The sequence below is a fragment of the Sphaeramia orbicularis genome, chromosome 15, assembly GCF_902148855.1.
Source record: "Sphaeramia orbicularis chromosome 15, fSphaOr1.1, whole genome shotgun sequence".
Taxonomy (NCBI): Eukaryota; Metazoa; Chordata; class Actinopteri; order Kurtiformes; family Apogonidae; genus Sphaeramia; species Sphaeramia orbicularis.
The window spans coordinates 22364927-22379125 of NC_043971.1; the positions used below are offsets into that span (position 1 = coordinate 22364927).

General features: G+C 39.5%; 2 protein-coding genes across 7 annotated transcripts; one reads left to right on the forward strand and one right to left on the reverse strand.

The window, feature by feature from the left end:
* The first annotated feature begins 435 nt into the window (after positions 1-435).
* gpr75 (G protein-coupled receptor 75) lies at positions 436-3504 on the forward strand. Of its 4 annotated transcripts, none has more exons than XR_003937410.1 (3): positions 436-861; positions 1206-3119; positions 3204-3504. XR_003937410.1 is itself a non-coding variant. In XM_030155178.1 (3 exons), exon 3 carries the CDS (start codon positions 1334-1336, stop codon positions 2975-2977), a length of 1644 nt encoding a protein of 547 aa, XP_030011038.1. In that variant the 5' UTR covers positions 436-661; positions 775-861; positions 1206-1333; the 3' UTR covers positions 2978-3504. The 4 variants fall into 4 exon arrangements, 3 of the variants coding, with proteins under 3 accessions (XP_030011038.1, XP_030011039.1, XP_030011037.1); XM_030155178.1 differs by having other exon boundaries at positions 436-661; positions 775-861; positions 1206-3504; XM_030155179.1 differs by having other exon boundaries at positions 436-661; positions 796-861; positions 1206-3504.
* Positions 3505-4117: 613 nt separating this feature from the next.
* erlec1 (endoplasmic reticulum lectin 1) lies at positions 4118-12636 on the reverse strand. Of its 3 annotated transcripts, none has more exons than XM_030156437.1 (14): positions 12326-12636; positions 12084-12188; positions 9517-9597; positions 9238-9315; positions 9090-9150; positions 8896-8942; positions 8430-8653; positions 8161-8317; positions 7915-8076; positions 7771-7830; positions 6592-6716; positions 6423-6500; positions 6223-6298; positions 4118-4961 (listed from the first exon to the last, which is right to left on the reverse strand). In XM_030156437.1, the coding sequence occupies exons 1-14, from the start codon at positions 12464-12466 to the stop codon at positions 4890-4892; spliced, it is 1467 nt and encodes a 488-aa protein (XP_030012297.1). In that variant the 5' UTR covers positions 12467-12636; the 3' UTR covers positions 4118-4889. The 3 variants fall into 3 exon arrangements, with proteins under 3 accessions (XP_030012297.1, XP_030012298.1, XP_030012296.1); XM_030156438.1 differs by having other exon boundaries at positions 8176-8317; positions 9090-9153; XM_030156436.1 differs by having other exon boundaries at positions 9090-9153.
* Positions 12637-14199: the final 1563 nt, after the last annotated feature.

Consider the following 14199-nt stretch of genomic DNA (forward strand, 5'->3'; position numbering starts at 1 on the left):
GATCCATACTGAATTAAAAACCATGTTACCAAAACCCAATGCTTTGGCCTGTGTGATCCATGATCACTGTCGCTGCTTTAAATATTAATACCTATAGAAATTCATCGCTCGTGTGTTGCCTAGCAACTTGTTGAGATGCTGTTCCCAAGGACGGCGGTACAGAGCGGGAGGGGGAGGAAGTCATTGTTCGTGAATGCATCTTTATTTTCTGTCAGTTACGTACAATATCACAGCAGTTAGATAAAAGTAGAAAAAAAAACAGTTCGTTCTAAAATGTAAAACAGTAATGTGTAATTTAATGTGGAACCGTCTGTTGCGACAGTATCGATCTGCTTTTTGACAGAATATAGTCCCCTTCCTGTTTACTTCACTGACTGTAGAATAAAACATTAGGTTATAAAACATGTTTTGTTTCTGGCTTCTTGTGTAAATTGTCATTAGAAGAGAAAAGGGGGGAGAGGTTTTCGAGCTGGACTACTTGAATGCAGTGGTTGTGCTCATGCCTGTAGACGTAGGCAGTGACTTCATACTCATTTTTCAGCGCACGTCCAACGGCCGTGTGTAAGAATGGATAAACCGTCAAGAAAACCCAAAGCTTTCATCTATTTTCGCTTTTTAGGATGTTAAAAATCCTACAGCTATGAACAGAATCGTCGTTTTTGTGTGTGTCCGTCAACGAGCTGTTCAGTTTTACCAGAGCTGCAGTTAAAATCCGTGTTTTTTTTTTTTCTTGTTTTTTTTTTTCTCCTTTTTTTTTTTTTTTTTTTGCCAAAGCTGCGGTGCGTTCACTTACAGCTTAAAATGAAGATGGATGGAGAGTGTATCAAATAATGATGACGGACGCAAGATAGATTGCAGATGGTAGGCAACGTTATATTTTCTTATTGTCATTGTCGATTAATGAAGTCTGTCACTGAATTACACTGTAGGTTTTGGGTGAATTAGAAAAAAGCCACAGAATTGCTGTGAAATGTCAGCAGACGTTGTGTGGTAGTGGATGTGGTGAGTGGAGGGGAGAGGGTGCAGTAAGGTGGAATTGGACAAATGCAGTGGTGCATAGCTGGAGCCCACTGTATGTTCAGCATTTCAGATGTTCAGTGTGTTTCTGGTGTTATAAGTTGCTATACATGACTTAAATCTGTGAGAAATGATTGTGATCTTCTCCATAATATGAATGCTAATATATTACTTTGTATGTTTTGTAGCACTCTACCAAGGTGGCAGCAATGGCGAAGGGAGCAGATACTATCATCTTCATGCACTTCTTCCCTCTCCCAAAGGAATAATTTGAAAATCACTGACTGTATGATCCCATTAAATAGTTGATAATAAAATGAACACCACTGTTACACCATCAGATCTGGTGGATGTGCCAAGAACGCAGAACTTCAACGGCACCCTGGGCACACACACCCCATCAGGCTGGGCCGTGATCCACACCGCTACCTTGACTTTTTGCTCCCTCCTCCTCATCTTCATCTTCTGCCTGGGCTCTTATGGGAATCTCGTGGTGTTCTTGTCCTTTTTCGATCCGGCGTTTCGCAAGTTTCGCACCAACTTCGACTTCATGATCCTCAACTTGTCCTTTTGTGATTTGTTCATCTGCTGTGTGACTGCTCCCATGTTTGCTCTGGTGCTCTTTCTGGATGCAGGTGGAGGCGATGGGGTGTCCAAAAGTTTCTGCTTTGCCTTCCATCTCACCAGCTCCGGCTTCATCATCATGTCTCTGGAGACGGTGGCTGTCATTGCCCTGCACAGACTGCGAATGGTTCTGGGTCAGCAGCCCAACCGTACGGCCTCCTTCCCCTGCACCCTTGCACTTACCGCCCTTCTGTGGACGTCCAGCTTCGCCATGGCCGCTCTCCTCACCATGAGAGCTTACCCACGCAGAGACGGACCATGCTTACCCCACTTTGGTCTGGGAGGTGGACAGGCCCGGGTTGTGTTATACGTCTACCTGGCAGACTTTGCCTTTTGTGTAGCTGTGGTGTCTGTATCCTACCTGATGATCGCTCAAACACTGAGGAAGAACGCACAAGTGAGGAAATGCCCCATCATTAGCGTAGACGCCACATGCCCTCCACCCCCACCGCCTCTCATTGCAGCAGGGTTTGAGAGCATGCAGTGTGCTGTTCAGGGCCCCTCTCTTTACCGTAACCAAACTTACAACAAACTGCAAAACGTTCAGACACACTCTTACGCCAACAGGACCAGCCAGCCTCTGGTCCCAGGTGCCGCCCCAGGAGCCACCTGCTGTCAGCTGGTGTCAACAGTCAACCTGGCCACAGCGAAAGACTCCAAGGCGGTCGTCACCTGTGTCGTTATAGTATTCTCGGTGTTGCTCTGCTGCTTACCGATGGGAGTTTCACTAGCGCAGGATGTTTTGTCACCAGAAAGTAGCTTTGCACATTACCAGTTTGAACTGTGTGGTTTTGTGCTCATTTTTCTCAAGTCGGGCATCAATCCATTTGTGTACTCACGCAACAGTGCAGGCCTCCGCCGTCGTGTACTGTGCTGTTTTCAGTGGGTGGCCTTGGGCTTTCTCTGTTGCAAGCAAAAGACTCGCCTCCATGCGATGGGGAAGGGAAGTCTGGAAGTCAATCGCAATAAGTCCTCCCATCATGAAACCAACTCAGCCTATGTACTGTCACCCAAGCCACAGAGGAGGCTGATAGACCAGGCCTGTGGACCCAGTCACTCCAGGGATTGTGCCGGTAGTCCAAGGGCCACAGGTGCGCGCAAACCTCGCCCCCCCAGTACCTCTACACCTATCAACACCCGCATTGAGCCCTACTACAGTATATACAACAGCAGCCCCTCCGCAGGGCCCAGTTCCCCCACCAGCCTGCAGCCTGTCAGCTCTCAGACATTTGCATTTGCCAAATCCTATGTAGCCATGCACTACCACACTCATCAGGATGCACTTCAAGACTTTGACAGCACCTCGGTGCACCAGATTCCCATTCCTTCAGTCTGATTAAAGAGGCGTCTTTGGACAGTCATGATACAGCAACAGTCGATTTTATGTATTTGGATTCAGTATTTACCTTTTGTTCTCTACTACAGTGGAAATACATGTGAGGTGAACTAGTAGGTGGCAAAATGAAAGAAGCAGAATTGTGAGCTTTGCTATGAAAACAAAAATGAATATAAATGTTTCTGTTAAAAACGTTGTTTGAATTGACTTGTTTTTTTTTCCACAGGTACTGCATTTTCACATAAAACTACTCCTGTGTTGCACACGCATGTGCCATTATAACCTGAGACTCTCAGTTTTCATAGCTGCCAGAGACTACACAAGCTGGTTTTGGTGTTGCCTCTTCTCTGGATGAAGCTGAGCACTGATACCAGCTGCTGTAGTGACGGACTGCCATGAAAACCTGCACAAACCCACACATGGCTGCTGACGACATGTGATTGCACTTTGATGGACTTTTGCTTCTAAAGAAACCTGTATTTGTGATCTTATACACCTTTTAAATGAATAAATGTTTGGCAAGTGCAGGCCCTGTGCTTCCATTGTTTTAATTTCAGTTAACAGTAGTATCAGTGTGTAAAAATAGGCCAGAAATATTGGCTTCCTGTTTGTTGGGGTTGTGCACCTGCCACTGCACAGATGTTAAGAATTTCAGTGGAACGATCAATGTTCCACATGAGTGCAACAGAGGTTTCCTTTTGATACTTATGTTCATATCTGCCTTAGAATATATATGCAATTTCTATATTCCTGATACTGAAGTTAAAGCTCTTCATAGAGTTGTGCAAACAGTTTTCAGTTACATTTAGTTAAACTGAAATGATGGTGAGTTTGAGTTCTTTCTTGTACCATTTCCAAATGTGGATTGCTGTTTTCCATGTCAGATGAAATACACTTATTCTAACTACTGATCATTTTACTTTATTTGCATCATCAGCGCCCTCTGGTGGACTTTAACTAATATCTATTCACAACAGTAGATGTCCCTTAAGAATTGTGGTAAATACAGTTTACTGAGGCATTGCAAATGAACACACTGATGTTTTCTCATCATAGTATCTGTACTGTATCACCTCATTGTTTGTCTTGTGGGATAATTAAGCACCACCATAGAGTTTCATGTTTTTTTATTATTAGCTGAAAATGTTTTTTTGTTTTTTTTTTTAATCCCTGTGATACAACAGTGATCAGCATCCCAGTGTGCATTTTCATAAAACCACAGAATACTTCTTACAGGCATCCACAGACATCATGTACATCCTATAAACTTAAAAGAGAACGCTCGTTTTTCCACCGCATAAGTTACACTCACTCATACTCGTAAATAAACACAGCACACATCCTCACTGCTGCTAAACATTTTCAGACTTGCTTTTTTTTTTAATCATTTCTACAAGTGCAAAGTGCCACAGTTAAGCAGCTAATCATTTCAAATCACCCACGCAATACAGAACTTAAAAAAAAAATAATAATAAAAACAGCCAAGAACAGTTTTGATTCCCCTGATATTTATGAATCCCATGATTCATTTCTTCGTTGCTTACCATTAATCAACACAATGTGAAGCATAGATATGAAGACCAGGCAATAAATCTACTGCCTTTTTAACTGAGGCGTCAATTCGGTTTTATGTTCCTTTCACAGTCTGAACTAGCCTGGAGGATTAGACTGTAATGTAATATTGCCCGTTGCACAGATTAGGGTTGGAGCTGTGGGCTAAATGTAGTCCAGCCTCAGGGTCAACTTAAACCTCAGTTTAAACTCTGTTTTGGCTTTTAGTGCAGAGTCTCGGGCATCGCTCTTCCTCCGTCACACACAGGCTTCTGGTTCACGATGGGTGTCCTCTCTTTCGCCTCTGTCCTCTCCATGTCCTTTATGTGCCTTCGCTGTGATATGATCTTTTTCTTTTTTTTTAGCTGGATACTGACAGAAGTCCATGTTCATCTGCGGTGTCGAGAATCCTGCAAATGACTGGAGACTCAACCTAAGCAAACAAACAAAAAAAGACATTGATCTCTTGAGATTGTGTGGTACCCATCGTTATCCAGCAAGTTTTCCTCTGAAGAAAGCGTGTGGCTGTCATTTCACAACCATGTTACAAGTGATGAACATGTCTGCTTTGAAGAGTCTATTAAAGATTTACTTTATAGTTTCCCCTGAGGTTAATTATTACCCAGCAGTCAAACAAACTACATATTATGACCAATGTTCCTTTTCCTCTTTATGCCAGTTGTCTCCACTGATAATTCAACTGTTAACATGTTAATAAAGATCTTTGTTCCAATTTATCTATAGATACCACTGCTTAAGCTATGCTGCAAGTATACAGTTCATATTGCATTCACAGCATTTCTCCTTGTTTAGGGGATGTAAACTTCTCCTGGAAAATATGAACATCCTTTAGTAACACCAAAGCAGATGTCATTTCATCAGTGAGTTACTCCAGTAAAGTAAACACATCAGATACCTGTTGATGCTAGTATACAAGCTTTCCATTTTGGAAATTAAATAATGAAGATATTTAAATGAAAAGTAACAGTTTTACAAAATTATTCAAATGTAAGACAATGTGTTTTGATCAAAGATACTTAGTGAAAAAACTGTTAATTCAATTTGCTAGTAGTCAAGTCAACAATAGCTTATTTTCTTGCAGAAATCTGACAACTTGATTTCTACACTTTCAGTATTGCTGTTTTTAGATAAGTTAATGACTTAGAAAAGTCACATCAGTTAGGGTAATATTATTTACTCTTTTTCAGATGCTTTTTTCTCTTCAAGGATGCCTGATGGGTAAGGCTGTTTTTCTAGTTTCCACACCCATTCTTCAGTTATTTCCGAAACACTTCACAGTCTCACTTAAAGTGGTTGAATACTCTACACAGTCCACTTCACATCTAACGATGAGGGGACTACAAGACCCATTCATTTTCTTTTCAACTGACTGTTAAGATACTAAATTCTATGGTTTGCTGGGGTGCACATTTCCAAGCTCCATCTCTTTTGACAGACTTGGTCCAAAATGTAATGGTATTCATCGTGGCCCATGCCCCTCAATTCCTTCAAAATTCATGAAAATCTAAATTCTGAATAATTTTTTCCTGCAATGCTATATTTTTTAACCAATAAAACTCTTACTCTTATTTATCTTTCAAATAAAGTAGAGGACAGCGACTGGAACATTGACATAATTTGCTGCTACTTAGTGTCTGTTTTTTTCATGACAGATTTGTAACTCATACACTTACCCCGAGGATGTACTGACAAGTTTGAGGCTCCAGCATATAGACAGTGACAGCGTGGGGAGACTCTGACTCCTTGCATCTGACAGAAGAGAAATGTGATGAGTGAATCAACCAGGAAACATCGGGGTATTGTCTTACTCATGCATTGACTCAGGGCAGTGACACTGAACTGATGGTTTCTGCCTCCACAATTGTTCACTCACTTGAGCTTGACAATGACCTGTCTGGGCTTCCCTGTCAGATCACAAACATCTCCGTGGCCGTAAAAGTGGGAGACCAACCTAAAGCGAAAAGCAGAGGAAAATATACGTCATAACAATCATCTCCTTTCGTTTGTGAGCAGGTAAAGGTTCAAAAACATGAGTGGCATACTTGACTTTCTGCACCCCGTCGTCCTTCAGTTGGTAAGAGCGGGCGACGTTCTTCTTGGCCCAGTCTATATGTTCCTCTGCATTCCAGCTCCCCACAACTACAATATTCTTTCCTTGTTCTTTATCCTGTGACACCAACACACATTGGTACAAAAAGCAAGAGTTAACAAAGTATTACATTTTTAAGATTTTTAAAGGCATATAATGAATGTGAGACTTATTTCATAACCAAAATAGCCTTTGGTGATGCTCCTGATGTGACTAGGTTAAAATACGCTGATTAAAGTTGTTTGGATTTCTACGGCATTTGACTTTCTTGCAATGCTAATGCCTCTATTAACAAAATCCTAAATCTATGCATTTTCTTAAAATTCTTTATTTTCAACAGGCTTCAAGTACTCTGTTCATGAGGCAAACTGACCAGAACATGCACTCATCCATATTAGAGAAAAGTAACATTTGCAGAAACAATTCTACAAAGTTAACACCTTTAAAAGTAGGTAATTTTATTGAGAAGGGATGACAGACTAGTTCACATATTACACTCCAAAACATGAGCTTGGTGTGCTTTTAAAAATTTTGATAGAACTGCACAGTGTGAGTAAATAAATGTTAACTTTTGAAGCATTCCTTGAGGGGCAACAGTTGTTCTTCAGCAGATCTACAACAAAGTTATAGTAGCACGATGAAAACAGTGTTTCCAACAAAAAATGCTTTTAACAGAGGGCATAAAGCATGGCTAAAAGCAAACCAACAGTGCTTACATGTATAGACACAGACTGTTATTGCTATTTTTTATTATTACTATTATTATTGTTGTGACCATGAATTTTGCTTCTTTTATTTCTTTTTGTTGATTATATGCTCTGCATTTTCTATGAACTGGTGTTGAAAACTAGCATGTGTGCGATATATACCCAAGCAAAGCATCTGGTCTGTCTTTTGGGACAGTCTCAATGTAAAAACAAATAAAAGTAAGGCTAGAGTAAATGTTACTTTATATAAATAATGTAAACTTAGTAATCCTATCAATTTTTAAGAGCCGTTAAAATCATACACAATCATATACATTTTAAAGGCCTAAAAATTAGGTTTTTAGCCTTTAAAGATGGAGAAGCCCTGCTTAAATAAAAAAGTTTCTCTCTGTGTTATACATACACTAGTAAAGAGGGACTATTACCTCATGGTACTGATGTACATGCTTTCCATAACAGAATTCGTATTTCCACCACCCAACACCCTGAAACAGAGATATTCCAGTGATTATATATCATTGTGATTGTGTACGTTATTAAACATTATGATCTAAAAGAACATGGCTCACCCCATGCAGACAATATGAGCCACTGAGGAACTCCTTGATCAGCTGGTCATCTGTCAGACGAGAGATGTGAGTGGTACCGACGGTCACCTGCGACTGTCCGCCAACTGTCATGGGCTTGTGAGTGGAAGTGAAGGCCTCTTCTCTCACCGGCGGTGCCTCTTCCTGCAATTTGTCAAAGTCAGAAATTACACAGATGTCAATGACGCACACATAAGGTTCATTTTTCCCGTGGATGTCTGTCTGTACCTCAGATCGTCTCACCTCTCTGGGTTCAGAGGTGCTGCTGAAAGGTGGTTTGAGCTGCTCCTCCTGCTCCTTGTCCAACTGGGTGAGTCGTTGAGGTCGGAGAGGGGAGCCCGCCAAAGCCTGGCAGAAGATGGCGTTAACTGGGGAGGACTTGAACCTTCAAAAAAAAAAAAAAATCTTAATCTTAATCTCGGATAGCCTTCCACATACACTCACTGAGTCTTACTTCTCTGACAGTTTTACAATTATAGCCGTTACGTAGCACGGACCTGTATTTAGGGTGTGCACAGAGCAACGGAGTCAGCACCACCACTTCATATTCACAGGTGGTGACCTCAGCGACAGACAGGATCTCGTGCTTCGCTTCGGGATGGCAGACATATAGTACCGATGTGGAACGAGGCGTGTTCTGTTTCAGCACACAAGGGGTGCCATTTCCCATCTCTAGCGAGTAGTATGGAGTCAGCTGACCTTCTATGTTCTTAGTGGACACCTGGATACAAGGAAAATGAGATGACACACACAAAAAAAGAAATATTTGAGAAAGTCATTAATTAATCTGGTAAATAACTTCAGTTTGGCACACTAGGGATTTTTACTATTACTATTATTTTTTTTGTACTATCCTTATGCATATACACTTTTTTCTTGCACTTCATTCTGTTGCTGCCTTGACCACTGAATTTCCTGTTGTGGGATCAGTAAAGTCTAATCTAATTTTATAATTCTGCTTACCTCTGTTTCAGGTTGTGATTTCAAATTTTCTGCTTCTTCAACTTTATCTGAAAAATACATATACTAGCTTCAGCACAAAAACAAGAAAAAAAAACAGATGCAGGCACTGAAATATGAGCGACTGCAGAACATTTAATAATGAAATACAACATCTAATTATAATCTGTAATTAAACTGCATGCGAATCATCTTACCTGTCTCTGCAGATTGGCTCTTCTGTGCCATATTTCCTAGAAAGTACTCCTGTACACTAATCTTCTGCGGACAATAAAAGAATTATTTTTTGCTCATTTTGTCAGTAAAAAAAGGTAAACAATTATTTTACCAACCCAGAATACACACCTGCCCAGTCTCTTTCTCTTCATGATACTGTCTTATGTGCTTCCCATGACATACTTCATATGTCCAGTAAGATTCAATCTGTGGAAAAAAAGAACATGAGCACAGGTTTGAGTGACTCAGTGCATCAAATCCTTCAACTTTACAACACTGTACTATTTTTGGCTTCATTTACGCTCTGCTAATGTAGCATAAACTCCATCTGAACACAGTTTCAGTTCCTGCAGAAAATGAATGAAACTAGATGAAAACAGAAGTGAAAAGAAAGAAAAAAAAAATCACCCTATAAGAACAGCTACTCCGTTTGAAGAGTGGGTCTAGTAGTTCACCAGGACTGGGCCCATTATAGTCCTTCTCGTCATCCTGGGATGGAAAGATACCAAACAAATGCAAGAAATGTGAGAAAGAAAACAGCAGGAGACTACTCGTCAACACAGAGGAAAAGTATAACATTCTAAACTTACAGTCTTGCTAAACAGAGCTTTACAAGAAAAAGACAAAGGATAAAATATTTGCACAGTTTAGTAGGCTACATTTTACAAAACTTGCCCAAATCACACTAAAATAGGAATTTGCATGAATAATCAGAATGATAAGCATTGTCAATATCTCATTTTTGTATGTTAAGTCTGAAAGACGTTAAGAAGTAAGACAGAATGTTTGGAACTCTATAAAACTAAAATGGATACCATAATCCAATGCATTTCAACACTTGCAAAAGTTACATTCATAATAATATAATAATAATAATTCATATAATAATGATTAAGCCACTGAACTGGTGAAAACAGGAATCCAACAATACAAGATAAATGTCACATGGCGATCCTTCTTTCTTAGACTTGTCTGCATACCAGCTTTTCATGGTAAAGGTCACTTCTAAATTCAAGGTCCACATGGTTAAACTTGAGGATTTTTGTGCTTGTTCGTGTTTTGAGTAGAACCTTGCATATACAGTCAAGCAAGGTTTTTACTGTTTTTATTTGGGTTATTCCGCTATGTCTTCCATCCATTGATCTTTGTAATTTGTCTTGCTGTGTTCTTCATATATGCTGAATCTCTACTGACCCTTACAGACCTTCCAAATGAATTTTTCTCTACAATTAACCTTTCATCAAAGTGATTTATCACCATTTAATGCAATATTACCCTCTGCATTTTGCATGTTTCAGTGATAATCAGGTATTTTCCTATGTTTATTTTGCAGATATAGATATATAGATGTAAAAGCATGAGAGTAAATTCAAAGGTTATTAGACCAAAACAGAGAGAACTGAAGAAAAACACTTTTTCAGAAAAATATAAGATTAAATGGACATTAAAAAAAAAAACATCTACAACCACTATTATTTTTCTAACTACATGAGCTTTCATCCAAGTAAGACACTTCTCTTTTCTAGAATTGTTTAAGTGTACTGACAGAATTAGTGGTTCAAAAGTTAAACATTTTAGATAAGTAAATGCATTTTGTCACCAGGAACTGTTAAGGTTTTTGAGGTTTAACTGGTGTGTGCTAAAACCTAAGAAAAATGTCCCTACACTGCAGGATGATGACGCAAACCTTGAGATAAGAAAGAAAAATATGTTGCTTTAAGTTGTGTCACACATTCATGCTATGATTAAATCATTACTTTCTGCAAAACAGAAGACAACTGTCCCACAGGATTATCTTGCATGTAATCACAATCCTTAACCACATTATGTACCAGCTAAAATTTACTTAGGGGGTCAAATGAGTGGCCATTTTTGTCAAAAAAAAAAAAAAAAAAGTTGTAAGAAATGCATAGAACCGTGTTGAAATAATGCTAATACATGTGTGCACAGACTACTGATATTACTTGACAGTGGAAGCTATATTTTCAGAAATATTGGGTTTTGAATAGCACGTGTATGTGAAAACTTTTGCTGGTGGACGGACATGGCATTAACCATGATAATCTGGTCAGTACCAGTACTTTATTAGTAATAAACTTATATACTTACTATTGCTAATTATCCTCTTATTCATAAATGTTAGTATTGTGGATCTAAAACAATAACAGCTGACACAAAAACACAAGATGTGGCAGTGGACGGATGTGACATGGTTGTTACAGATCCCATCATACTGATGCTCGGCAGCCATGTCACCGTTTCCACAAATGATCCCTGTGCAAAAACTAGGATCAGAATTATTTATTGTATAGTTTATCATCATTCTAAAGAGTAAATAACAATATAGAATTGTTATTTCTTTCTAAAAATGCTCATTATGAGAAAACTGTTGATTTAAAAAGTGACATGTGACATTCTTAATGTATGTATTGGCGTAACATAACAGGATGGATCAGCACCATACTCCATATTGCAACCTGTAAAAATAAAACGTGATATGTAGGATAGAATCTTGTAAGAAAAACTGGGGAATCTAAAAGAATAGAATATTTGTTTTTCAGGTAAATTCAGTTCAAATATAACTTGGCCATTTGTGACATGAAAATACAGCATTAATTGTGATGAAACTGGACATTTTTGACCTGAAAACATAGTTCATATGACCATCAACATGTTGCAACAGAACTGAAATCCTGTCAATTTGCATAACTTGCATTTACCAACACAAAGTTCCTTTGGGGATTCACTTATATTGATTTCTTATGCACAAAGACAGAAATAAGACCTCTAAGCAAATTTTATCCGAGAAGACAACTGTCCCACAGGATTATCTTGCATGTAAACACAATCCTTGACCACATTATGTACAGATATGAATGCTGACAGAAAAAGACAACACATACACTATGTCTGATCCTGTTACCACAAAACTAAACATGAAAAAGATGCTGAAAGTAAGGTGCAATTCTTCTTACCTCTTCTCCACCTGTCAGTGAAGGCAGGAGACATTTATATTTTTCTTGTTCTGTTGTTGTCATTATAACAAAGTCATCTTCATTGTAAAGTGCACCTGACGTTGGCTGAAAAACAGACAAAGTAGATTATTAACACAGACATGCTATAAACATGCCCAAAACCTGTACATTAAGTCATATTTCCTCCTATTCTCAAAGCATGACATTATCCCTTAACATTTGAACTCTAAGTGGAAACATACCAGTGTGAATTCAACGCCAGGCCAGGTGATTTTAAAAGGGATTTCATCCGTGAAGGAAGGATATCCCCCTCTGTTAGCCGAGACGCCGCTGCAGACCTCCAGCAGCCCCCCGAGAAACACCAACAGCAGCCCGGCCATCATGTCCCGTGCGGCCGCTGAGCTCCTACAGCCTCCCCCGCATGTACGACCACGATCCCGCTCACCTACGAGATGAAAGAAGGTCTACAGAAACCGGAGAGGGGGACCGGTTTGACAAGTGTAAAGCTATGACTGTACGAAACGGATGTCAATACACTTCAACTGACAGGAAATGAACTGTTTACTTGCCACGTCGTTTTCCGCCTGTGGTTTTTGATGAAATAACTACAGCGCCCACTGGTGGCGATAGGAGGCATTACATGATGGATACAGGCCAGGAACTAAACAACACCACTTTTAAAATTATTATTAGGGACCGAGCCGAGAGGGCAGGCCAGAAGGCAAGGCCCCTATTGTTTTTCGTTCGTTTTTTATTTTTTATTTTTTATTTTTTTCCGCCACCACTTTGAACTGGATTTTGACCCCCTAAACATGCTCCAAAACTCACCAAATTTGGCACTTATGTCAGGTCCGGTGAAAAATTTGATAAAATGCAAAAATTAACCCCGTAGGTGCCAAAATGGGCTCTCTAGTGCCACCTTTGTCAAAAAACATGGAAACCACCATAGCAGCCAGCAGGATATATATATATATATATATATATATATATATACACACACACACACACACACACACACACATATATACGTATGTATGTATGTATATATATATATATATATATATATATATATATATATATATATATATATATATACACACATACATACATACATACATACATATATATACATACATACATATATATATATATATATATATATATATATATATATATATATACACACACACACACACACACACATATATATAATATGTGTGTGTGTGTGTGTATATATATATATATATATATATGTATACAGTACAGGCCAAAAGTTTGGACACACCTTCTCATTCTTTGCATTTTCTTTATTTTCATGACTATTTACATTGTAGATTCTCACTGAAGGCATCAAAACTATGAATGAACACATGTGGAATTATGTACTTAACAAAAAAGTGTGAAATAACTGAAAACATCTCTTATATTCTAGTTTCTTCAAAGTAGCCACCCTTAGCTCTGATGACTGTTTTGCACACTCTTGGCATTCTCTTGATGAGCTTCAAGAGGTAGTCACCTGAAATGGTTTCCCAACAGTCTTGAAGAAGTTCCCAGAGATGCTTAGCACTTGTTGGCCCTTTTGCCTTCACTCTGCGGTCCAGCTCACCCCAAACCATCTCGATTGGGTTCAGGTCCGGTGACTGTGGAGGCCAGGTCATCTGGCGTAGCACTCCATCACTCTCCTTCTTGGTCAAATATCCCTCACACAGCCTGGAAGTGTGTTTGGGGTCATTGTCCTGTTGAAACATAAATGATGGTCCAACTAAACGCAAACCGGATGGAATGGCATGTCACTTCAGGATGCTGTGGTAGCCATGCTGATTCAGGTTGCCTTCAATCTTGAATAAATCCCCAACAGCGTCACCAGCAAAGCACCCCCACACCATCACACCTCCCCCTCCATGCTTCACGGTGGGAACCAGGCATGTAGCATCCATCCGTTCACCTTCTCTGCGTCGCACAAAGACACGGCGGTTGGATCCAAAGATCTGGAATTTGGACTCATCAGACCAAAGCACAGATTTCCACTGGTCTAATGTCCATTCCTTGTGTTTCTTGGCCCAAATAAATCTCTTCTGTTTGTTGCCTCTCCTGAGCAGTGGTTTCCTAACAGCTA

What these genes read in the sequence shown, in the direction of transcription:
- gpr75 (XM_030155177.1), top strand. Translation starts at nt 1,334, where the DNA reads ATGAACACCACTGTTACACCATCAGATCTGGTGGATGTGCCAAGAACG.
- erlec1 (XM_030156436.1), bottom strand. Translation starts at nt 12,466, where the DNA reads ATGATGGCCGGGCTGCTGTTGGTGTTTCTCGGGGGGCTGCTGGAGGTC. An exon ending in AAGAGAAAGAGACTGGGCAG is followed by an intron (nt 9,154 to 9,237) that starts GTGTGTATTCTG and finishes TATTGTCCGCAG; the next exon opens with AAGATTAGTGTACAGGAGTA. An exon ending in GAGAGGTGAGACGATCTGAG is followed by an intron (nt 8,077 to 8,160) that starts GTACAGACAGAC and finishes GACAAATTGCAG; the next exon opens with GAAGAGGCACCGCCGGTGAG.